At 48.9% G+C, this 24,277-nt stretch overlaps 1 protein-coding gene across 1 annotated transcript in view; it reads right to left on the reverse strand.

Moving 5' to 3' along the window:
• The window catches only part of LOC119978346, a 439,995-nt gene that overhangs the window by 151,749 nt on the left and 263,969 nt on the right, over window positions 1-24,277 (reverse strand). The window contains exons 36-38 of the mRNA XM_038819919.1: window positions 14,147-14,239; window positions 13,242-13,459; window positions 9,206-9,399 (exon numbers count right to left, since the gene is read on the reverse strand). Of these exons, the coding sequence (XP_038675847.1) occupies window positions 9,206-9,399; window positions 13,242-13,459; window positions 14,147-14,239 (505 nt within the window). The remainder of the gene's footprint in view (window positions 1-9,205; window positions 9,400-13,241; window positions 13,460-14,146; window positions 14,240-24,277) is intronic.

Raw genomic sequence — 24,277 nt, forward strand, 5'->3', positions numbered from 1 at the left:
GAGTGGCGGGGAGGGGGGAAGAGTGGCGGGGAGGGGGGTAGAGTGGCGGGGAGGGGGGTAGAGTGGCGGGGAGGGGGGAAGAGTGGCGGGGAGGGGGGGGAAGAGTGGCGGGGGGTGGGGGGAAGAGGGCGAGGGAGGTCGTCCGCCTGGCCAGGTGCCAGCTTCCAACAGACATGCAGCCCATGGACCCTGGCCGGGGGGGGGGGGGGGGGGGGGGGGGGGGTACGGGCAGGGCTGACATGTCGTGCTGCCCCCCACCCCCACAGGCTGTTTAGTATGCGGATCAGCCAGCGATGTTGGCCGCCGTGGCGGGCGCCGCACTTCTACACGTTTCCCTGGTTGAGCAGGAGCGTGCCAGTGAGACGGCGGAGGCTGCCGCAGCAGAGCATGCTGCAGAGGGGCAGGTGGCAGCCGCCCAGGCTGGAGGGCCGCCTGCCAGACAGGACGAGGAGGAGGAGCACGAAGAGGAGGAGGAGGGGGTGGTGCTGTGGCAACGGAGAAGCCTGAGGAGGCCCCATTGGTACCGGCCCTGCTTGTCGTACCAGGATCTCATGGACCAGGCGTGTAGGAGGAGACTCCGGATGAGCCGGGAAACCATGGCACACAATTGCCACCTTATGGCACACCGAGGTGTTGCGGGGTTCCGGGGCCTCTCCTACAGAGGGACCCATAATGGGCCCCAGCACCTCCTCCTCCCTCGGGGTGCCCGATGGCCCCCGGGCCTCTACACGGGCGGGGATGCGAACGGACCGACCATCCGACAGCCCCCTCTACACCTGGCGCTGCCAGTCTTGGAGGCCCACCTGGTATCAACAAGTTTGCAGCCATGGAGCTCAGGGAGTTGGCCATCCCTGTCTGTGTCTGGGCGATGCCGGACAGCACCTGGGCAATGGCACCGATGCCCTCAGCGATGGTCTGCTGAGACTGGGCCATGGCCTGCTGAGACTGGGCCATTGCATGCAGAGACTGGGCCATGACCTGCTGAGACTGGGCCATGACCTGCTGAGACTGGGCCATGGCCTGCTGAGACTGGGCCATGGCCTGCTGAGACTGGGCCATGGCCTGCTGAGACTGGGCCATGGCCTGCTGAGACTGGGCCATGGCCTGCTGAGACTGGGCCATGGCCTGCTGGGACTGCACCATGGCCTGCTGAGACTGGGCCATGGCCTGCTGAGACTGGGCCACAGCGTGGAGCGCCTCTGTGATCTGCCACTGGCTCTGTGTCATGGCTTCCTGTGAGAGGGCAGCCATGTCCTGGGCCACAGGCACCGCCTGCACGGAAAGCCCAGGCCTTGCATACTGCTCCCCATGTCTGACACAGTCGCACTCATTGCCTCCACCGTGGATGCCACCCTTGTGGTTTCGGCCTGGGTGGCACACATGACCGGCACCACTCCCAGCTCCTGGATGCAGGTGGACTCCTTCACCTGCGTCTGCAGCCGCTGCAAGCCGGCCGTCGCCCGCTTCGATTGTCCCTGGTTCCATGACTGCATCGGGTCTATGGGTGGGTGTGGTAACTCCAGGAACCCGGGACCTGTCTGGGCGGCAGGTGGTTGCTTGGGCCAGCCTGCCCGCCGACCGCCCAGCCCCTCGGCTACTCCTACCTCCATCTGCTGTACTGGTACGACTGTGTTGTGCGCACCAGTGAGTGTACCAGCAGTCTAATCGCTAAGTGCCCAACCGGGGTGAGTGTCTCTGCGATGGTGGAGGGTGTTGGAGAAAGCAGTGGCGTTGTGTCATGATCATCGTCCGACCTAGAGTCCATGGTCCCCTGGGGTGGCGGTTCCTGTCCACCCGTCCACTGTGTGTCTGTGTCATGCGTGTCGGTGTCCCGGGGAGGGGTGTCCCAGGTAGGGGTGTCCCGGGTAGGGGTGTCCCGGGTAGGGGTGTCCCGGGTAGGGGTGTCCCGGGTTGGGGTGTCCCGGGTTGGGGTGTCCCGGGGAGGGGTGTCCCGGGGAGGGGTGTCCCGGGTTGGGGTGTCCCGGGTTGGGGGTGTCCCGGGTTGGGGTGTCCGGGTTGGGGTGTGTCCCGGGTGGGGGTGTCCCGGGTTGGGGTTGTCCCGGGTAGGGGTGTCCCGGGTAGGGGTTGTCCCGGGTTTGGGGTGTCCACGGGTTGGGGTGTCCCGGGTAGGGGTAGGTCCCGGGTAGGGGTCTGTCCCGGGACGGGGTTGTCCCGGGGGAGGAGTGTTCCCGGGTTGGGGTGTCCCGGGTTGGGGTGTCCCGTGTGGGGTTGTCCCGGGTTGGGGTGTCCCGGGTTGGGGTGTCCCGGGTTGGGGTGTCCCGGGGAGGGGTGTCCCCGGGAGGGGGTGTCCCGGGTAGGGGTGTCCCGGGTAGGGGTGTCCCGTGTTGGGGTGTCCCGTGTTGGGGTGTCCCGGGTAGGGGTGTCCCGGGTAGGGGTGTCCCGGGTAGGGGTGTCCCGGGGAGGGGTGTCCCGGGGAGGGGTGTCCCGGGTTGGGGTGTCCCGGGTTGGGGTGTCCCGGGTTGGGGGTCCCGGGTTGGGTGTCCCGGGGAGGGAGTGTCCCGGGGAGGGTGTGTCCCGGGGAGGGGTGTCCCGGGGAGGGGTGTCCCCGGGAGGGGTGTCCCGGGTAGGGGTGTCCCGGGTAGGGGTGTCCCGGGGAGGGGTGTCCCGGGGAGGGGTGTCCCGGGGAGGGGTGTCCCGGGTAGGGGCGTCCCGGGTAGGGGTGTCCCGGGTAGGGGTGTCCTGGGGAGGGATGTCCTGGCTCGGCTGCGATGGGGGCATGATGCTGTCCCCCTCGTCGCTGGGTGTCATACACCTGCGTCGCCGCACATGCACGAGACGCGGGTGTCGTCTCCGTGTTGCTCCGGGCCTGTCCTTGTCTCGTGGCGTCCTGCGGGCGTCGCATGCTGGAAGGGCCGGGTCTCTCCCTTTCTCTTAGCCACCCTGGGGGCGGACGGCATCCGCGGGGACGGGTGCCTCAACGTTTGGTCCTGCAATACACAATACTGCATGCATGGTTAGACACACAGGTGGTGATCGGGGGATATGGGGGAACGGGGATATAGGGGAAGGGCCATGGGGGGGTCTCACTTGGTGGTGGCGCCCCCGACCTCTGCATCGGCAACCTCCCGGTCCTTTGGTCTGCCTGCCAGTTCCAGGGCACTCTCTTCATGAACAGTGAGTGGTCTCTCATCAGCTGTGCCCCCTCCAGTCATCTCATGCTCCCTGTTGTGTGCGGTCTTCTCCTGTGGGGGGCGGGTGTGTAGGTGGCACGGATAAAGGGCAACAGTGTTAGGCGGGGATATACATGCAGGCCAACGGTTTTGCGTATATTGGCAGAGGTGCACAGCACATTAGGGTTAGGATTAGTTGCACCTGGGGGTGTGCCACACATCGGGGTGCGGGGGAGGGAGAGGGGCTGCTCTCCCTGGCTGCCCTGACAAGGTAATTCACCTTCTTGTGGCATTGTGCGCCTGTCCTTGGTGTTACAGCCACAGCGCTGACGGCCTCTGCAACTTCCCTCCACAGGCACCGGCTGAGGCGTGGGGCACCCTGTGGCTGTGTCCGGGGTACAGGGCCTCCCTCCTCTGCTCTACTGCGTCCAGGAGTGCCTCGACGTCACGCTCCTGGAACCTTGGAGCTGCGCGGCGGGCAGCCACCTTGTTGGGTCTCCAGGAGGGAGGCGTCTTTTGTACCATGACGGCAGAGAATTTGCGCCGTTTGGGGGGGGCCCGATGCCGGAGTGATCTGTGCCGTCTTTGGCGTCGGGTTCCGGTGATCGGGCCGATTACGGGAGAATCCCACCCAAGGCACGATCTGGGTTTCTACCCGCCCAATCCTCTCTGCAAATTTCCACTGGGGCGGGTGAGGCCTTGGATGGCGTGTCCCCCCTTGCCCCAGTTAAGGCTCCTAAGTGACCAGTTATTGACCACTAAAGGGTCGTTTTCCCCTCAACCTATGTTTTTAGAATGGTGGTAGGAGTTCCGGGGTATGGGGGAAAGACTGAAAATAATCAGGTCCAGGCCTCATGCGGGAACTGGGGGTAGGGCTTGGCACCTCCTTTTAACTTCAAACGAACCCCAAGGACGGCACGGTGGTGCAGTGGTTAGCATTTCTGCCTCACGGTGCTGAGGACCGATCCAGGCTCCGGTCCACTGTCTGTATGGAGTTTACATATTCTCCCTGTGTTTGTGTGGGTCTGTCCCCCACAACCCAAAATGTGTAGGGTAGGTGGATTGGCCATGCTAAATTGTTCTTAATTGGTAAAAAAAATTGGTTACGCCAAATTTAAAAAAAACTTTGGGCAACCCCCACCCCACTTAACATATTGTAAACGGAGTACCCCCCTCCCGACAACCCCTCCCCCTCCCCTCCCACCGATGGCCTCTCCCCCGACACCCAAATCACTTCCTGGAATCCAAGGGTTTAGGCTCCTGGGGCTGCATGCAGTCTCAGTCCTGTCCACTGTGACTTCTGGCACTAAGGTGGACTTGCTCCTGAGTGAGGGGCAAGTGGCAAGTCTGCAGCCAATTAACACTCGTAGACGCATGAAATCATTGTGGAGCGTGGTGTGTCGACGGGGATGTGTTCACTGCCAACTCTTTAGATAGCGGGAAGGGAAACCCCACCACCCAAAATATCCTGGCCAATAGCTGTTTACATGGCTCGGTGTCAGACTTTGTGTTTTTTCCCCATTAAATCACACCCAAAGTAATAGTTTTACAATTTTACCCATTGTCTGATCTTCTGAAAATGATAGTTTCTCTCTTTTATCCCAGGTTTCTGACAGCGATTACGACATATTCAAGTTTGAACCAGTCCCAAACCAAACAACACAGTTCGAACTCCAAACAATGTGACTTCAACTGTTGCAGAGGCTTTTCTCCAAGCCATTTACAGGTCAAACTAACACTTCATTCCTAGATTACATACTTGTTATTTTCTGGCCACCAGAAGTTAATGAGAGTTTATCCTTTCATGGGAATTAACTTTTTGTTTTCGCAGCAATGTGACTTCTGGGTCAGAGAATCCATTGTTCAACCCTTGTCCCAGACAGCCCAAGGACTCGCAATGGAGTTTCCGGTGGGATTATTTGGGAACCGTCAGAGAAGGTCACAGATGAAGCAGAGATAAAGCTAAGGGCGAGGATTCCCCAACATTGGGAGTTCTTTCTTCACCATCCAAGCATTTTGGAGGCTGGCATGGTGCCAGGCTAGGAAATTGCTGGTGACACGATTTACAGTTTTTTAGGGTGTGTAATTCAAAATATGGAAAGATATGTCATTTGAAACATGAAAGTCTGGCAATATCTGATCTGAGAGGAACATGACAGGATACAGGGAAAGATCCCACGAAGAGTTAACAGCACCTGCAAAGAGCAGGATTATAAAATGCAGATTCCTTCTCCCAAACAGGCTTAGCAAACACACAGGATTTTTGTATGAAGCTAAAAACAATGGTTCACACCTTCATTGAAAGTAACTATCTTAGTAAGCATCTGGAAAAGCATGGATGAGGGTTTCAGTTGAGTTAGTGATAAATGTAAATCTTTCAAGTTATAACCAATTTTTAGCATTACGCTAAAAGCATTCACACCTTCATTGAAGTAAAATCAGCAGATACAAAAGAATGACTGGGGGGGGCAAATATATAGATGTGAAGCTCTGCTGACATCAGGTAAATTAAAAGAAAATTGGAGACGATCAGTCTATGAGAAACATAATTTAACGCCAAAATCAAAGTCAAAATTATGAGCTGGGGACACAATTGGAAAATTAAACTATAGAAATGACAGGAACCAAAATTCACCCCCCTCTTGAAATCAAAGCATTTTGAACATCACAAAGGACACAATGTAATCAGATCTATGAGCTGTGGTCATGCCCAAAATGAATACTTAGTCGTGTTAGAAAAATTCAGATTAAAGGTACCTTTCACAATCCAAGTGAAATAAAAGTTACTTTACAATAAAGTCATAAAAACTTAATAACTGTTAATATATAAACCCTGAGGAAGGGGCAGAGAAGCAGAGAAGCAGAGAAGGAACAAGAGAAGCTAGCAGAGTCAGCTTACAGTCAGCTTGGTCATGGGACAGAGCAAAGCAGCTGAGCTAAAACAGCTTAATACATCTGAGGAAGACCAGAATTTAAAGAGGAGGCAGAGTCAGCTCAGAGATAGCCAGAAGAGCCAGCTCTCATAGCTCGGTACATGGGATCGACAAGACCGAGTTAACCAGCGAATACATCTAAAGAAAATCAGATTTTAAAGAAGATTGATTGTCAAGGTGGGCCTGAAGGTCCCTTCAACTAACCAGGAGGGTCCAGAAGCAAAGGGCGCGATTCTCCGCAAATGCGGCGAGTCGTAAAGGCTGCCGTGAAACTGGACGTGTTTCACGGCAGCCCCCGTGCCCCCACCCGGGACCCGATTCTCCCCCCTGGGCGGGGCTAGCAGCGGGGCCCCGTGAAGCACGGCATCGCGGGCTTAGCGACCGTCGCTAAGTCCGCGCGCCAAGTGTCACGCTGGCTGACGCGCATGATGACGTCAACCGTCAAAACCCGCGCGTGCGCGGGCATCATGCCCCTCAGTCGCCCCGCGGACTGATCCTGCGGGGCAGCGGAAGAACAATAGTGCGTGGGTATCGGACCCGCTGCCCGCGATCGGTGCCCACCGATCGCAGGCCCATGCCACCCTTGGCACGGCCGTGGTGCGGCCGTGCCAATCGGTGCCATGGTTGTCCGGGATGGGCACTTTGCGGGCGTTTTCACGAATGCTGAATGCAGGTGTGATCGCGGCCGTGAAAACGGCCGTAAACTCCGCGGTATTCGGCCCATCGGCCTGCGGAGAATCGTTGTTCGCCGTAAAAAACGGCGAGCAGCGATTCGTGTCGGGGGGCGGTCGGAGGGGGGGGGGGGGGAGAATAGCGGGAGGCCGTGAAAATTGTCGGGCAGGCCCTCCCGCTATTCTCTGACCCGTCGTGGGCAGCGGAGAATCGCACCCAAGATCTTTTTACCTTTCTGTAAAGACAGTAATTGCAGCTTTTAAAAGAAAAAATATAATAATAAAATAACTTAAAAGTTTTAACCTGAAACAGTGGTTATTCCTAAACCTACTTTACTTACTTAGCAATGCAGGACCCAGGATATCAATGCTATTAAGTGGCAAGTAGGTAAAATCCTTCTGTGAAGGTATGAGCTATACCGGGGGATAACTTGAAAACATAGTTTAACCTGAATAGCACCCACTGAAGCCTGCACAGGAGTCAGGGAGTGAGAATCCCTGTTCACCATTTAGAATATCAACCCTTTTTGGTATAGGGGGAATTCTAAGAATAGTGGTGAGTTTTCAACAACAGGTGGGAAAACTGACACACTTTTTTTCTTTATTCTTTCATGCGATATTGGCACATTGCAAAGTCAGCATTTCTTGCCCATCCCTAACTGTCCTTGAAGGAGGCTTACAAAGGCCTGCAGCCACATGTAGGCCAGAGACCGGGTAAGGATGACAGATTTCCTTCCCTGAAGGACATTAGTGAACCAATGGGTTTTTACGACAATCGAGAATAGTTTTAAGGCCACTATTACTGAGAAGAGGGATGGGATTTTTGTTGCCCCCCCCCCCCCTCCTCCTTACAGGCTGTAAAATGTTGGCGGAGCTATTAAATCCAGATTTTGAAGTGCCCTCTCCCTTATTTATGTTTCGTGAAAGTCTACTGCCCCTTTCAAATTGGAAGGCCTCTGATTTGGAGTCAACCTGTCCTCTGAACATTCATTTTGTCTGTTCCAGGGATAATAACAATGATTGACTGTTTCCCACACTGGGTGGGTTTCTGACCCCCCATTTCAGTCTGAGGGCCTGGGATCTCCATCGACTCTCACCATCGACTTATTATACGTTCCAATTAGCAGGGGCTGCACAGAGAAATCCTGCCCAGAGAAATTGCCAATGTTGTGTTGTAGCTTCATTAACATCCCATCCTTCCTTCAAACGGGGATCTTCTGGGAGCATGAGATTGATTCGCACAGCCGAAAGATTCTTCATCTGGATTGATGAATTGATGTTTTAACAGTACATTCTTCCAATGGAAACATGATGATTTAATGAAATCCTGAACTGCAAAGTGTTTTATGCTTAAACTTGGGGATTTACATTTAATTTTTCCAAGATGCATTCATCCTTCTGAGTAGACCGTATCTTCCTATGTACTGGGCACCCAGAAATTGCAGACACGGTGCAGAACAGGCGATCTGGGGGCAGGGGAACGTTGGTGGTGCTTCCATGGTAGTGGGGAAGGGGGCAGGGGAGCCCGGGGTGTGGGGGGGGGGGAAAGCCCCTTGTGTATGTCCGGGGTGGGGGAGCGCCCAAAACCTCTGTGGTGAGGGCTGGGGGCCATTCCAATTGGGCCGCCATCTTTCAAGATGCGACCCCAGTCTCTGTGGAGCCGGGTGCCAGCTCTATCAGTCCCCGTTCTGCCCTGCCAGATTGATGGTGTAAACAACGGCCACCCATTTTCTTTCTTTAAAAAGGCTCAATATCCGGAGAGAAAACTGGGCTCTGCATCTGGGGAGCTAAATACCAGTTTGAAAAAATCTGGTATAATTCCACCCTGCAGCTAACACGATCACAAATCTCCCACTTCATGTTAGCAGTGCGTCCAAACCAACAACTACTTGCATTCATATAAGTATCTTTTACCATGGCAAAAATAGATCAAAGTGATAAATGAACAGGCACCAAGCCTTTGTGTAAATCGGAACACAGGCAGTGGAGATTACAACAAAAGGTCGGAGTTTATGGAGGCCAGAAAATGGTATTTGAGAAATCAAATCTTGAGGTGTCAAAGCCATGGATAAGGTGAGATAGGAGGGAAGGTGGACAATACTGTGATGGTGATGGAAGTAAATAATCCTACTCGTTGGATATTGTGTGCAAATTAATCTGAACGCAATTATTTTACACAATTTGATTCCGTCTCTGTAGATACCCCGAAAAGAGGTAGAGTGAATGGAAAGGCAATAAATTTCAGAGTCAGGTCAGAAATGAGGGCCTTGAGTTCCTAAAACACTTTGAACAAGAGGATTGGATGTCCAGTACTAAAATAACAACCACCACTCAGCATGAAAGTTAGTTTATCTTTTGGTGTTTGTATATTGTTGCTTTATATTAGAATTGCTAGAATCAATTATGTAGAGAGTAAGGGTAGATTCTTCAACAAGTGGCTAAATATTTCAAACCATTCCTCAGAAATTACCTTCATTGGTATTATTTTGTTGTTTTATGGTTGCATCCACGTGCAGGAATTGTGGGATTGTTTGCCCATTATTCATATTATGCTGGAGAGTACCAGTCATTGATAAGGTCAAGCCATCTTGGTTCTCCTTTACTCCCATCAAGTCTATGTCAAAAGCTTTCTCGTCCAACTGCAGACTGGAAACCATCAAATATCTAAAGCCAGGCAACAATACTGTGTTAGTGAGATAAATAATGTCACAAAGCCAGCACATTTCATATCATATAATCTACAGTGCAGAAGGAGGCCATTTAGTCCATCGAGTCTGCACCGGCCCCTGAAAGAGCACCCTTCCTAAGACCACACCACCACCCTACCCACGTAATCCAGCAACCCCACCTAACGTTTGGGCACTACGGGGCAATTTAGTGTGACAATTCCACCCAATCCGTACATCCCTGGATAGTGGGAGGAAACCGGAGCACCCGGAGGAAACCCACGCAGACACGGGGAGAACGCGCAGACTCCACACAGACAGCGACCCAAGATGGGAATCAAACCCGGGTCCCTGACGCTGCGAAGCAACAGAACCAACCACCGTGCCGCCCCACGGTGCTCTGTTAATTTGGCCATTTCAAAACATTAATTGCTCAAAGTTTAGAAATCCCTAAATATTACATCTTGCCATGTAATAGTCAGGTAAGAATTTCTACAAGAACTCTGCTTCTTTATGCTGTATATATGAATTCATCATCACTTGTGACATTTAATGCCTATTTGTTAGAAAAATGAACAACAAAAATCAATAAGCCAGGAGTATAGAAATTATTGGCCGCACCTTTCATTAAGCTGTGATAATAAATCATTAACACACTTTTCATTGGACTTCCGGTGACAGCCTCAGAAGACCTGGAAAAGGTGGTGGAGCCGCTTAGCATGGCTGTTGAGAAAATGGAGCAGAGGCTGCAGGTTGAGGGTCTGGCGCTCCATAAGGTGAAGGAGTTAGTGGAGGACCGGCTGGCCTGATTAGAGGTGGTGCTCACGGCGGATAGCCATAAGAGGTTGAGGGAGAAGCGGGGAGGACCTCGAGGACCATTCCAGGAGGCAAAATCCCTAATCGTGGGGCTGCCTGAGGGGATCGAGGGGACACCGGCCATGAAAATTGTACAGGTTGTATAATTCGGAGCCTCCGGTGGGGGATGATGGGATGAGATAATTTTTGGATTGATTGGAGTTCCCAAAGGTTGGGGAGGTGAAGGTGCAAGGATTGGGCGTAATGTTCTCTGCACGCACGGATGACGAGGTCTTTGTAGTTGAAATGTTCAGAGAACATACGGTTTGTAAATGAACAAAACTGTTTATTATTTAACTAAATCACTAAAGCTTTTCTGTGATGTAAGATTGCAGTTGGATATTACAGCTAAATATAAATAACTATATTTAACTCTTATTAATCACTATTGACTCAGGAGCTGCTCAATATGCGACTGTGTGTTTTTGTGCGAATGGTGGGTGTTAATTTACCTCTTCCTTTGTGTATGCGCGGGGGGAGGGGGTACTGTTTTTTCTTTTCTTTGTAAGAAAAGTTTACTTTTTGTTGATATTTTATGAAAATTTTGAATAAAAATGATTTTTTTTTTTTAAATGCGACTGTGCTCTGTGCTTGTTGTCCAGATTCCTCATATCTCCATGAGGCCTGTCTTCTAGTGACCTACTCCTGCCACCAGGATGCTAGAATTTCAGTCTATGCATACGGCACCTATCGTAGCTTACGGTTATTAAATTATACACAAATAATATTCTACATATCATTACATTGGGCTGAGGGAGGTGATAGATTGTGTGGGGGCAATGCAGGCAGGGAAGGCCTGGGCCAGATGGGCTCCCAACCGAGTTATATCAGACATTTGAGATGTTATAAGAATTGCTGGAATCAATTATGTAGAGAGTTAGGGTAGATTCTTCAACAAGTGGCTAAATACTTCAAACCATTCCTCAGAAATGACCTTCATTGGTATTATTTTGTTGTTTTACTGCGGTCCCTGCTAGTTGGGATGTATAATGAGTCGATGGTGAGGGGGAGCTCCCCCACACGCTGTCGAAGGCCTCTATGTCACTCATTTTAAAGAAATGAAATGAAAATCTCTTATTGTCACAAGTAGGCTTCAAATGAAGTTACTGTGAAAAGCACCTAGTCGCCACATTCCGGCGCCTGTTCGGGGAGGCTGGTACGGGAATCGAACCGTGCTGCTGGCCTGCCTTGGTCTGCTTTCAAAGTCAGCTCTTTAGCCCTGTGCTAAACCAGCCCCGGAGCAGTGTGGAACTTATCGCCCGATCTCACTGTTGAATGTAGACGCAAATTTGTTGATGAAGGTGCTTATGTCGTGGAGAGAGGATTGCGAGCCGGGGAAGATAGGAGACGACCAGACGGGGTTGGTGAAGGGGCGGCAGCTGTCGGCGAATGTATGGAGACTGCTTAATGTTGTTATGATGCCCTCAGGGGGCCAAGAAGTAAAACTGGTGGTGGCAATGGACGTGGAGAAGGCATTCGATTGGATTGAATGGGTGTATTTGTTTGAGGTGTTGGGTTGGTTCGGGTTTGGGCAAGGGTTTGTGGATTGTGTTCGTGTGTTGTCGTCTGTTCAAACGAACAAAGTTACTTTGAATTACTTTGGGTTACACTGGGGAACGAGGCAGTGGTGCCCACTCTCCCCGCTGCTCTTTGCCCTCGCGGTAGAACTGTTGGTAATGGCGCTTTGGATGTTAAAGAGGTGGAGGGGGATAGAGCGGGGTGGGGGGGAGGGAGGGTCGAGCACCGAGTTTCGTTGTGTGCTGATGACCTCCTGTTGTGTATTTTGGACCCAGTTGGGAGTTTTGATAGGATCACGGGGATTCTGGGTAAGTTTGGTCATTTTTCGGGGTACAAGCTGAGTAGGGAGAAAAGCGAGATGTTCCCAATTAATGCACAGTCACAGGACAGGAGGCGGGAAATTGCCATTCCGGGTGCTGGGCATGAGCTTTCACTATCTTGGAATGCAGGTGTTGGGCCGAGCTGCACAAGCATAACTTGGCGCTGCTGGTGGAGGGAATGAAGACGGACTTTGGGGGGGGGGGGGGGGGGGGGGGGGGGGGGGCAGCGAACCATGTACAAATGTTTTGGGTATGTCCAAGGTTGAGTGAGTTTTGGAAGGGATTTTCAGATGTAATGTCAAAGGTTTTGGGGGTAGATGTAGCTCCAAGTCTGGAGGTGGCGATACTTGGAAGGTTGGAGGATCCAGCTATAAAGGTGGGGAGAGAGGCCGACATCATAGCTTTTGGCTCCCCGATAGCCCGCAGACGAATTTTGCTCGTTGGCAGGACTCGGGAGCTGGCAAAGGCGGGGGTACGGGTGACCAATTTGGCAGAGCTCCTGCATTTGGAAAAAAATTAAGTTCGCCAATCGAGGGGTGGAGGAAAGAGTTCACCTTGATGTGGAAACTGTTTAAGTGGAAGGTATTTATCTTTTGTTGGGAAAGGGGGCGGGTACTGGGGTAGAAGCGGGCTGTTGCTGTGGGGGATGCAGGGAGGGGGCAGCTTTTATTACCTGTTGCTATGGTTGGCTTTTGTATTTTTGTGATTATGTATATATTTAAAGTGCCTTCAATAAAATGTTTTTCAAAACAAAAAAAAATCTTTTCATTGGCAGTTGCATGCTCCAAAGCAAAGAAAAAAAATCATCTCCGCTTCTAATCCTTTCACAGAGCTACATCAATCTCTTCCAAATTTTATTCAATTAAGTTTGTCAAAGTTGGCATATTGTGCTACTGAGCAAGATGCAACTGGGAAATTACTTGAAACACATTTTGACAACAATGCAGATTCAAGATTTGCTTTGGAAATTTCCCTCAGGGCACAACGATCATATTTCCCAAACCTTAGACCCTACATTTTTAATCACTGGTGTTAGTGTCACTCAAGCAGAAACTCTTTAAATGCTGGCACATCTTACAGTTTTACATATTTAAACAAAACCTGCCACGCATTGAAGTTTCAGCTACACATGGATCACAGACTTTACCTTGAATGATGTGCTTTCACAGTTAGTTGAAATTGGCCATTCTCTGGTCCAGTCAGACAGCTCTGGTGCATGGCAGCTTTAACACCCAGAATTCGGACATTCCTTTTACTCTCATTCACAACGTCAAACTCCGTTACCAAAAGATCTTTGCCATCAGATTGCAGGTAGAATGTGCCATTGTAGTTGCTCTCTCCATAATTCTTTGCTGTTGCGAGGGTCTATATTTTTAGTAAACGTTTCAAGAATTAAATCAAATCATGCTTAATTAGAACAAATCAATAGGGAAGCTTCAGGCTGGCTTATCAATTGCACTTCCCTTTAGCAACTGAAAGCATAATCCAGGCTGAAAGTGCAACACTAAGAAAATGCTGCATTATCTTTCAGAGGAGGAGCTAAATTAAGGTCCTATTTATTTGCTCAGGTAAATCCTAAAGACCCATGGATAATTTGTGAAATGCAGAGAGCGCTACCAGTGTCCCGGCCACCAATCTTTCCTTAATACCACAAAAATAGAGCAAGTTGTCTTTCAGCTCATTGCCATTGGTCGATATTGCTGTGTGCTCTGTGTAGATTGCTTCTGACTTGGTGTACAATAGAGTGGCTATACTTTCAAAGCACCTTAGAGAAGACACAGGCCGGGATTTTCCGGCAGGCAGAGGTGGCCCTTTCCACCAGTGGGATCTCCTGCAAGGGTTTGCCTTTGGTGGGACCGGAAAAACCCACTGATGCAAGGGACCAGGAAATCCCACCAGCAGGAATTTTTTATTCATCAAAATGAATGGAAGGAAACCCAGGTGGGTTCTGTTTCAGACCTGCAATTCCCCAAAGCACACATTCTCCCTTCTGCATCCTGCCCAGTAAGAAACGAGCCGGGGTATTTGACAAAGAGATTATAATGCATGTACCTGGAAAGTGTAAGGTATTGTTGACTGGTAAGGGTGACTGAACTGGGAGTGAACTGTCATCTGATCGGAGGAGCCATTCACCTGAACGGAGAACTAAGCGGAATACAAAAGATGGTCAGTTAACATCATCATCACCGTAAGAGTTTGAACAACTTATTTTAATAAGTATTTCAGGACTGAAGTGACATTCAAATCTCAAAGTTTTAGCAAACTAAAACATTGGGGTAGATTCTCCGATTCTGCGGCTAAGGGCGGAGGATCCGTGGCGTTTTACGTGAAAAGAAAACAGCGGCAGCCCCTCACTGATGCTGCGAACCGGGCTAGCAGCTGTGCCACATAAAACTCCTGGCCTCCACTGAATAAATAGCCGGAGAATGGCCGGATCTGTGGCCACGCATGCTCACGGCGACAACCTGCAGGGGTCACGGCGTACAACATTGCGATGGCCGCGCGCGGAGCTGACCTGCCAGACAGCGCTTCCCTGGACAATCCCTCGCCGGCCCCTGGCCACCCACCACCAGTAACCCCAGCCCTCGCGGAAGCCCCACCCCCCACAGCTAGCAGCATGCTCCCGCTCGACTGTGGTAGCACTGGACACAGCCACCACGCCGGGTTCCTGCACAGCTGAGACCAGGAGTGAATTGCGCCATCGTGAACTTGGCCCATCGGGGGCGGAGAATCGGGGGAGGGCCCGCGGTCACGCACTTACAAAATTGGCGTCGGGAACAGAGAATCCAGCCCAGTTTGTTTTTTCAGATTATTCTGACAATTATAATATGAACAATTAAAAAAGTATTCTGCACCTCGGTGAATTAATCGGATCAACAAATTGTTCCAGTAGAGAATATATTTTATGTTTTTCAAAGGAATTAAAGAAATTGAAAATAATAGAAATACAGTTGAACTGGTAAAAACAATATAGTACAGATCATTAAGTATGATCAAGGTTGAGACAGACAGATTTTTAATTAGTCAGGGAACCGAGGGTTATGGGCATAAGGCGGGAAAGTGGAGTTGAGGATTGACATTTCAGATCAGTCCTGATCTCATTGGATGGCACAGCAGACTCGATGGGCTCCTTCTGCTTCTACATCTTATGGTCTTAATGTAGTGAATAGAAGGTTACAACTGCAATAATAATCTTTATTGTCACAAGTAGGCTTAGATTAACACTGCAATTAAGTTACTGTGAACAGTCCCTAGTCGCCACATTCTGGCGCCTGTACGGGTACATAGAGGTAGAGTTCAGAATGTCCAATTCACCTAACAAGTACGTATTTTGGAACTTGCGGGAGGAAACCGGAGCACCCGGAGGAAATCCACACAGACAGGGGGAGAACGTGCAGACTCACACAGTCAGTGACCAAAGCCGGAATCGAACTTGGGACCCTGGAGTGATGAAGCAACAGTGCTAACCACTATGCTGCCCAGTGTGTCCCACTGGCAAACTTGTCTGTGGATGTCTCCCAGTTGCATCTTGGGACATGGTGATGGAATCTGAAATTAAGAGCAAGTCAGACATAAAAACAAATGTCAGACTTCTGAGATTGTCCAGTATTTTCTGCACCTCAGATGCTGCGACCGGTGAAGGGCTAGCAGCTGTGCCACATGAAACTCCTGGCCTGCACAAAATGAATGGCCGGAGGTTACGCAGATAGGGTGGGAAAGTGGGCCTAAGTGGAGTGCTCTTTCAGAGGGTCGGTGCAGACTCAATGGGCCAAATGGCATCTTTCTGCACTGCAGAGATTCTATTATTCTATGATTCTGTCTTAGTTTCACTTTTGCTTTGGGCAGAGCACACACACAGTTAGAACATAGAACAGTACAGCACAGAACAGGCCCTTCGACCCTCGATGTTGTGCCGAGCAATGATCACCCTACTCAAACCCACGTATCCACCCGTAACCCAACAACCCCCCCCCCCTTAACCTTACTTTTTAGGACACTACGGGCAATTTAGCATGGCCAATCCACCTAACCCGCACATCTTTGGACTGTGGGAGGAAACCGGAGCACCCGGAGGAAACCCACGCACACACGGGGAGAACGTGCAGACTCCGCACAGTGACCCAGCCGGGAACTGAACCTGGGACCCTGAAGCTATGAAGCATTTATGCTAACCACCATGCTACCGTTCTGATGCCTTCAAGCTTTGTACTTCCATATAGCTGTATAGCGTATCGACAGCCTCAGGATGTTGCCTGAGGACCACCCCCGATGCTCTGCCCAAGACCAGCCGAATTCCTGACGGCAACGGTCGGGTGTGCTATCATTCGCTGGGAACTCAGTGTGGCGGTTGCGGACTCAGTCCAGCTCGGCCACAGTTTTGGGGGGGGGGAGGGGGGGGGAATGATCTGTGGGCAGGGGAGACTTTGCCAGGGGCTGGGGGCACTGTCCGGGGCGGGGCACGCGAGCCAGCCAGAGGGGGTGCACTATTTGACAGGTGGGTCTGTGAGCGGCCAGCACCATGTTGCACGCCGTGGCCGCTGCAGGTCGCTGCCGTGCGCATGCGCTGCCATGGACCCGGCAATTCTCCGGCCATATCGGCAGCTAGAGCCGCATGCTCTACGGTGCCTGTCTGCTAGCCCCCAGCCAAATGGAGGATCGGTGGCTGTTTTACACCATTTTGTTTGTCGTCAAACGCCACCGATCCATCGCCAGCGTGGGGACGTAGCCTCAAAATCGGAGATTCCAGCCCATAGTGTGGTATTTTCCACGCGTGTTTTGCGGTGGCAGAAGTGACCCACCATTGGTCAGCAGTGGGATCTTCTGGTCCCGCCGTTGTCAATGGGGTTTCCTGTTGAATGCACCCCTCGTTGCCAGGAAACCCGCGGTGAGGCTGCACTGTCGGAAGATCCTGCTGGCGTGAACAACCGGAAAATTATGGTTTCTTGAATCAGGTGTGTCTGAACCAGACAAGCTAGCCATAAAACATCGCCTCGCAATTGGGAATAAAGGTCTACACAGGCTGAACAGGTCAGTATTAACATTAGGAAAGCTAAAGAATCTTCAAAAGATAGATGCACTATGTTGGAAGACCGGTTCAGAATCAGGTTAAACCTCTGTATTTATCAACTAGAGTTTATGCCACTTTGACAGACTCAAACAACCATTTCATTAGCAGAGATAAGGATATGTATTGTGATTTTTTTTCAAATTCAAAGCTAGCCGACAGAAATATTTAATTAGTGATTGCATCCAGTCCCATTGAAGCAGAAAGATCAGCTCGACAAGTACAAACATATAACATTGAAGTACTCAAGATTGGACACAAGTATGAAAGGATCCTTGCAGATTGACAAAGCTTACAGGCCCTAAGCACAATCCAAATTGTTGACTCACTCACTAGAACACCTAAACCTAGCAAGGCATGTGGAAGGTGTGGTCTTCAACACACACCAAGAAAATGTCCACCTTTAAATTAAATTTGCAGCGCATGTGGTCGAAAGGGTAATTGGCAGCAGCAATGCACTAGAGCAAAGATTGATGCAGCTGCAAAGAGCCACACACTGATCCAAACTACACAACAGGTAACTTAATGCAATAAGAATGTCCATCTGGTATCCCATCAGAAACATGTGCATGAGGTGATTGACAAGCCAGAAAATGCCAATGACGTGAACGATGAGGTGAAGAGCGATGAACACCCTGTCAACCTCATTGAAAACATAGAAATCCTCATTCCATCCAAAGCATTTGCCAGGATTACAATTATTTGCCCTAAGAAAGTTTGGCAATGTTTCAGCATTGGCCAAGATTGACATAGGGACAAGTGTCAACATATGAACCCTATGAATTCTAAAGTACACATACCCACAGACATGGAATGTCATTGGGACGCCTACTGCTGTGAAAACCTTAGTGTGCACCTGCTCATTAATTCCATGTGTGGGATCCTGGAATGAAGGTATAATCTGGTGGTATGGTAGAACAATGGTTAGCACTGTTGCTTCATAGCTCCAGGGTCCCAAGTTCAATTCCTGGCTTGGGTCACTGTCTGTGCGAAGTCTGCACGGGTTTCCTCTGGGTGCTCCGGTCTCCGCCCACAGTCCAAAGATGTGCAGGTTAGGTGGGTTGGCCATGCTAAATTGCCCTTAGTGTCCAAAAAAGATTTGGTGGGGTTACATGGGGTCAGGGTGGAAGTGTGGGCTTGAGTAGGGTGCCCTTTCCAAGGGCTGGTGCAGATTCGACGGACTGAATGGCCTCCTTCTGCACTGTAAATTCCAAGATCAATCCTTCTGAGTGTCACAGATTGTTCTACATTGCGAAAACTAAAGACTTAACAATTGTAGGGCTACTAGCGTGTCATAAACCTCATAACAGTAACAATCCATGGAATCAGTCAAACATTGCAAGGCAGAGTAATCCCTGAAAATGCTTCTTTCACCTCAGTTCACAGCCTAACATCAAAAGATCCAGAATGTTTGAACAAAATCGGTGGTTTCACGGGAGCTGCAACATTACCCCTGCAGGAGAATGCTAGCCCCTCAATTGATCTGCCACGTAAGTGCAACATCGACATACAAGGCAAATTGAAGGTCAAACTGGATGAAATACAGAAAAACTGAATCAAAAGAAGTGTTCAAGAGTGTATAGATTAGTCACGTGTCATTAGAAGGATGAATGCATGAGACTATGCCGTAATCCACGATGTTTAAATGCAGCCTTGTAACATTATCCTTATAAAATATCCACACTGGGAGAGTTAAATCCAAGATTGGCAGGTGCAAACCTCTTCTCAAAGCTTGATACCAAGAATGGTTTCTGGTCAGTACATCTCATGGAGAGAAGTCCCAAGAGCTTACTACATTTCATACCTCATGCGGATGATATTGTTTTCAATTACTGGCTATTTGTTATGGGAATAACAAAGCAAGAACATGACCATAATCTCTACTTATTGGTGCAAGTGGCATGTAATGAAGGACTGGTGTTCAACAGTCTGAAAAGTGATATCAACGTGCAGCGGATCAATTTCTTCAACTCTATTGATTCTATCACTTTCCTATGTCCTGATCCAAGTAAAATAGATCAGACCATGCTGACTCCTCAAGATAAGGACTATTTTTGAAGGTGTCATTGTGTCCCTCATTTCTTGTATCCATACTGAAATGGTGATTATCAGAAGAATCAACATTGCAATTTAGAGGCAACTACCATAGGGATAGAGGCCTCACAAAAAAAGGTCTGGGAGCATGCATACTACAAAAAGGCAAACCAATTGCATTTGCTTCAAAATCATTTGGAATCATGCCTATCTATTTGGCAAAATATTCGTGGTAGAGACTGACCATAGGCCACTGGAGATGTTTTGGCGATAACCATCAACGAGTGCACTGCCACTGTTGCAGCATTTTTGATACAGATTCAGGGTTATGACTGTGAGATCAGGGACAAGCCAGGTAACTGCTTTGGTTGCCACATGAAGTATACTCTATAGATTGCCCAATCCAGCAAAAACAGAAGATTTATCCATCATAGACGTCGTACTTGAAGATGTTCTCCAAACTGGTTTGTTATATTTTGCGCAACGCAAATGCCAACAGCTACCAGAAGAAATGGTGAAATATTCTACACTATTGAAACTGTGGAAAAACCATCATTGAAGGATTGGCTGATTCAATTCAGCGTGTCCATAAACACATCACACTATTTTGTCCTTACCAGGATGAGCTAAGCATCCCCAAGGAGTCATTTTTAAAGAGAGACAGGTCATCATATCTGAATCTTTGCAGCCTGATATTCTTCAACAATCTCATCATTCACATATGGGCATAGATTGGATGGGAAGACTCGCAAGAGAGACAATCTATTGGCCGGGTATGAACAATAACACTGACCTTGTCATCAAGAAGTGTGAGGCATGTCAAGAGCTTATGCCAAGTCAGCCCAAAGCACCACTGATTCCACGTAAAATTCTTTCCCATTCTTGTTTCAAAATCACATGACCTCTCCCATATCCAAGGCACTGATTTCACCATTATTGGCGGCTAATTTACCAAGTACCCATTATTTGACAACTGCACAATACATCAAGCACAAATGTCGTGCACAGTTTAAGTTTTATTGTCAGTCTGTTTGGTATGCCTAGACAGAGCGTTACAAATAACAGTCCACAATTTATTGGTAAACAATTTAAGGCTATGTGTAAGAAGTGGAATATTGAACAGACTACTTCTTCTCCTCATTACTCTAGATCTAGCTGAATGAATGAATGCTTTGCACAGTAAAATCTCTATTCTCAATTGTAGACAGACCAATCAAGATCTACACATTGCAATGTTAAGTCTGAGAGTGACACCTTTAAGTTCAATTATTCTATCACCTGCAGAGCTCATGTTTGGTGTATCAATTTGCCTACTCTTGCCCATTCTACTCTTTTAAAAACTAGATAAAAACCTTTAAAACTACAAGAAAAGATGACCAAAGTGTACAATAAAATGCAGGCAAAGAACTGCCAAGTTTGCAGTTGGGACAATAGGTTTGCATCCAGGATCCCACAGAAAGTGTGTGGCAACCAGCCAAGGTGACAAGGATTTATTGGATTGGATTGGATTTGTTTATTGTCATGTGTACCGAGGTACTGTGAAAAGTATTTTTCTGCGAGAAGCTCAAACAGATCATTAAGTACACGAAAATAAAATAAAAAGAAAATACATAATAGAGCAGACTATACGGTCAATGGAAGAGTCCTGGAGAAAATTGATGTACAGAGAGATCTGGGAGTTCAGGTCCATTATACCCTGAAGGTGGCAATGTAGGTCGATAGTGTGGTCAAGAAGGCATACAGCATGCTTGCCTTCATCGGACGGGGTATTTAGTACAAGAGTCGGCAGGTCATGTTACAGTTGTACAGGACATTGGTTAGGCCACATTTGGAATACTGTGTGCAGTTCTGGTCACCACATCACCAGACGGATGTGGATGCTTTAGAGAGGGTGCAGAGGAGGTTCACCAGGATGTTGCCTGGTATGGAGGGTGCTAGCTATGAAGAAAGGTTGAGTAGATTAGGATTGTTTTCGTTGGAAAGACGGAGGTTGAGGGGGGACCTGATTGATGTCTACAAAATTATGAGAGGTATGGACAGGGTGGATAGCAACAAGCTTTTTCCAAGAGTGGGGGTGTCAATTACAAGGGGTCACAATTTCAAGGTGAGAGGGGGAAAGTTTAAGGGAGATTTGCATGGAAAGTCTTTTACGCAGAGGGTGGTGGGTGCCTGGAACGCTTTGCCAGCGGAAGTGGTAGAGGCGGGCACAATAGCATAATTTAAGATGCATCTAGTCAGATATATGAACGGGTGGGGAACAGAGGGAAGTAGATCCTTGGAAAATAGGCAACAGCTTTGGATAAAGGATCTGGATCGGCGCAGGCTGGGAGGGCTGAAGGGCCTGTTCCTGTGCTGTAATTTTCTTTGTTCTTGTTCTTTGTTCTTATAATAGGGCAACATAAGGTACACAATGTAAATACATAGACATACACTCGGGTGAAGCACACGAGTGTAGTATTAATCAGGTCAGTCCATAAGAGGGTCGTTTAGGAGTCTGGTATCAGCGGGGAAGAAGCTGTTTTTGAACCACAGCTCTATGACTTCATTGCACACAAAGGCTCAACAGTGAATCATAACTGAGGACAAATCTGATTCATACCAACTCCTCAACCACCACACTGTCTGACTGCATCTAGGAAAAATCCCAAACGCAACCAGGAACATCCAGGAAAGACAGTTCCACAGATCACTGTGAACAATTAAAGAAATCTCCAGATAAGTTAACCATCACAAGATGCATATCTGTAGATTACCGTTACATTTTAGAGACTCATGGATTCTCAGTTTTATGCACTTATGTAATGGTAACTAAACATGAACATGTATTGTAAATAGTTATTCTTCTTTGGAAGTGGGGGAAGTCTTTAAAAGAAAGGGGGATGTTGTAATATGCTTTTAAGGGATTTCAGCATTACATCACTAGAAGGGAAATATGTAATGTGATCCAGTCTTCACTTCACTTTTACTTTGAATAAAGCACACACACCGCTCTGATGTCTTCAAGTTTAATATCTACGTTCTCATGTGCGTCATCTTAATAAATTAACCACGTCATGTTTATCAAATTCCTTATGAGTGATGGCTGCCTTGTGTTTATACATTATGTAAGTTCAAGATATAGGCCGGAATTCTCTGGTTACCGCGATTCACTTTTCCCGCTGGCAGTGCACCCCCGCCAGCGGGTTTCCCGGCAGCGTGGGGTGGCTACTGTTATGCCCCCCTTGGGGAACAAGGACTGTGATATACACAATTCCTTTCACCTCAGAGTATGAATTCCCCCGGTAATTGGAGGTGGGGTTTCCCCTTAACAAGGGGGCACCCCTCAGTATAAAAACCCCAACCTGGGTGCAGGTCGGGGAGAATGGCCCTTCGGGGAGAGGAGTTTAGCTTGTGTAATTATTGTGTATACCGTAATAAACGGTTGTTCATTCCTATCCCGCCTTGCGTTCCTGTGTCTCTTCTACAGTTACAATGGGAAATCCCATTGACAAGAGGCGGGAAGATAGAATCATGCGCCAGCGAATGGCGTGCCGCCAAGGATCACGTGGCTGGTAGACTGGAGAATCCTGCCCCATTATATCAGTATGATAACATTGCAGCCACAAGCTAGATAAGAGAGAACAGACAGTTTGGATTCAATTGCTTTACACAAAGGATGATGATTCCTGAGTTGGACTGCAAAGGGGGAAGTGAAGAAAGAGTTGGATAAATAGCTGAAGGAATATTGGTTGAAAGTTTTGGTAGGTATTGTGGGATATATTTTCTATACACATGGACTGGCTAGATGGAAAGCAGTGGTCTTTCGTCAGTCCTCTATGATTCTGTGTTGGTTAAGTACAAGATTTACGGCAGCCACAGTGAGATTGGAAGCACGTTAGCACAGTGGTTAGCACAGTTACTTCACAGCTCCAGGGTCCCAGGTTCAATTCCCGGCTTGGGTCACTGTCTATACGGAGTCGGCATGTTCTCCCCATGTCTGCGTGGGTTTCCTCCGGGTGCTCCGGTTTCCTCCCAAAATCCAAAAGATGTGCAGGTTAGGTGGATTGGCCATGATAAATTGCCCTTAGTGTCCAAAAAGGTTGGGTGGGGTTACAGGGGTAGAATGGAGACGTGGGCTTAAGTGAGGTGCTCTTTCAAAGGGCTGGTGCAGACTCGATGGGCCGAATGGCCTCCTTCTGCACTGTAAATTCTATGTTCAGAAACGCTCGTTGATGCGACTCGCACAACAGAAGTACACATATAAAGCCATCGTTGAGATAAAATGCAGCCAAATATCCCAGAGGGGCCTTGACATGATACAAAATATTGTTTGAGCTGAACAAGATAACATGGGGCTATTTGAAATTGCAGTCTTACCAATACGCTTAAGATCACAAGAAATAGGAGGAGAACTAGGCCATTTTGTCCCTCGCGCCTGCTCCGCGCCATTCAATAAGTTCAAGGCTGATCTGATTGTGGCTTAACTTAACTTTCCTGCCTGCCGTGTAGATCAACAATGTTTTGACTCCCGTGTAGATCAAAAATCTATCTAGCTCAGCTTTGAATATATTCAGTGACCCAGCTTGCACTGTTGCATGTAGAAGAGAATTCCAAAGAGGAAGGACCCTCTGAGTGAAGAAATTCCTCCTCATCTCTGCCTTCATTGGGAAATGTGTTATATTTTAGACTGTGTCCTTAGCTCTAGATTCCCCCGAGTGGAAAATCCGCCCAGCATTTGCCCTGTCCGCTCAGAGTATTCCGTGTCGCATATACGAAACGTATATACCTCTCATTCCTATATGTACCTCTCATTTTCCTAAATTCCTGAGAATACAGGCCCAACCTGCCCATTCTTTCTTTCATCTTCGCAATCAACCTGGTGAACATTCTCTGAACTGCTTTCCAATGCACGTATGTCCCTTCTTAAGTAAGGAGACCAGAACTGTGCACAGTACTCCAGGCGCAGTCTCACAAATACCTTGTACAGTTGTAGCAGGACATCCCTATTTTTATACTCCATCTCCCTTTGCACTTAGGGTTAAGTAGTTGCTTTGGTTAAGTAGAAACTTTGGCAGGATTTTAAACCGTTTTAAATCCTGCCAAAG

This window comes from Scyliorhinus canicula, chromosome 15 (genome assembly GCF_902713615.1).
Source record: "Scyliorhinus canicula chromosome 15, sScyCan1.1, whole genome shotgun sequence".
Classification (NCBI taxonomy): Eukaryota; Metazoa; Chordata; class Chondrichthyes; order Carcharhiniformes; family Scyliorhinidae; genus Scyliorhinus; species Scyliorhinus canicula.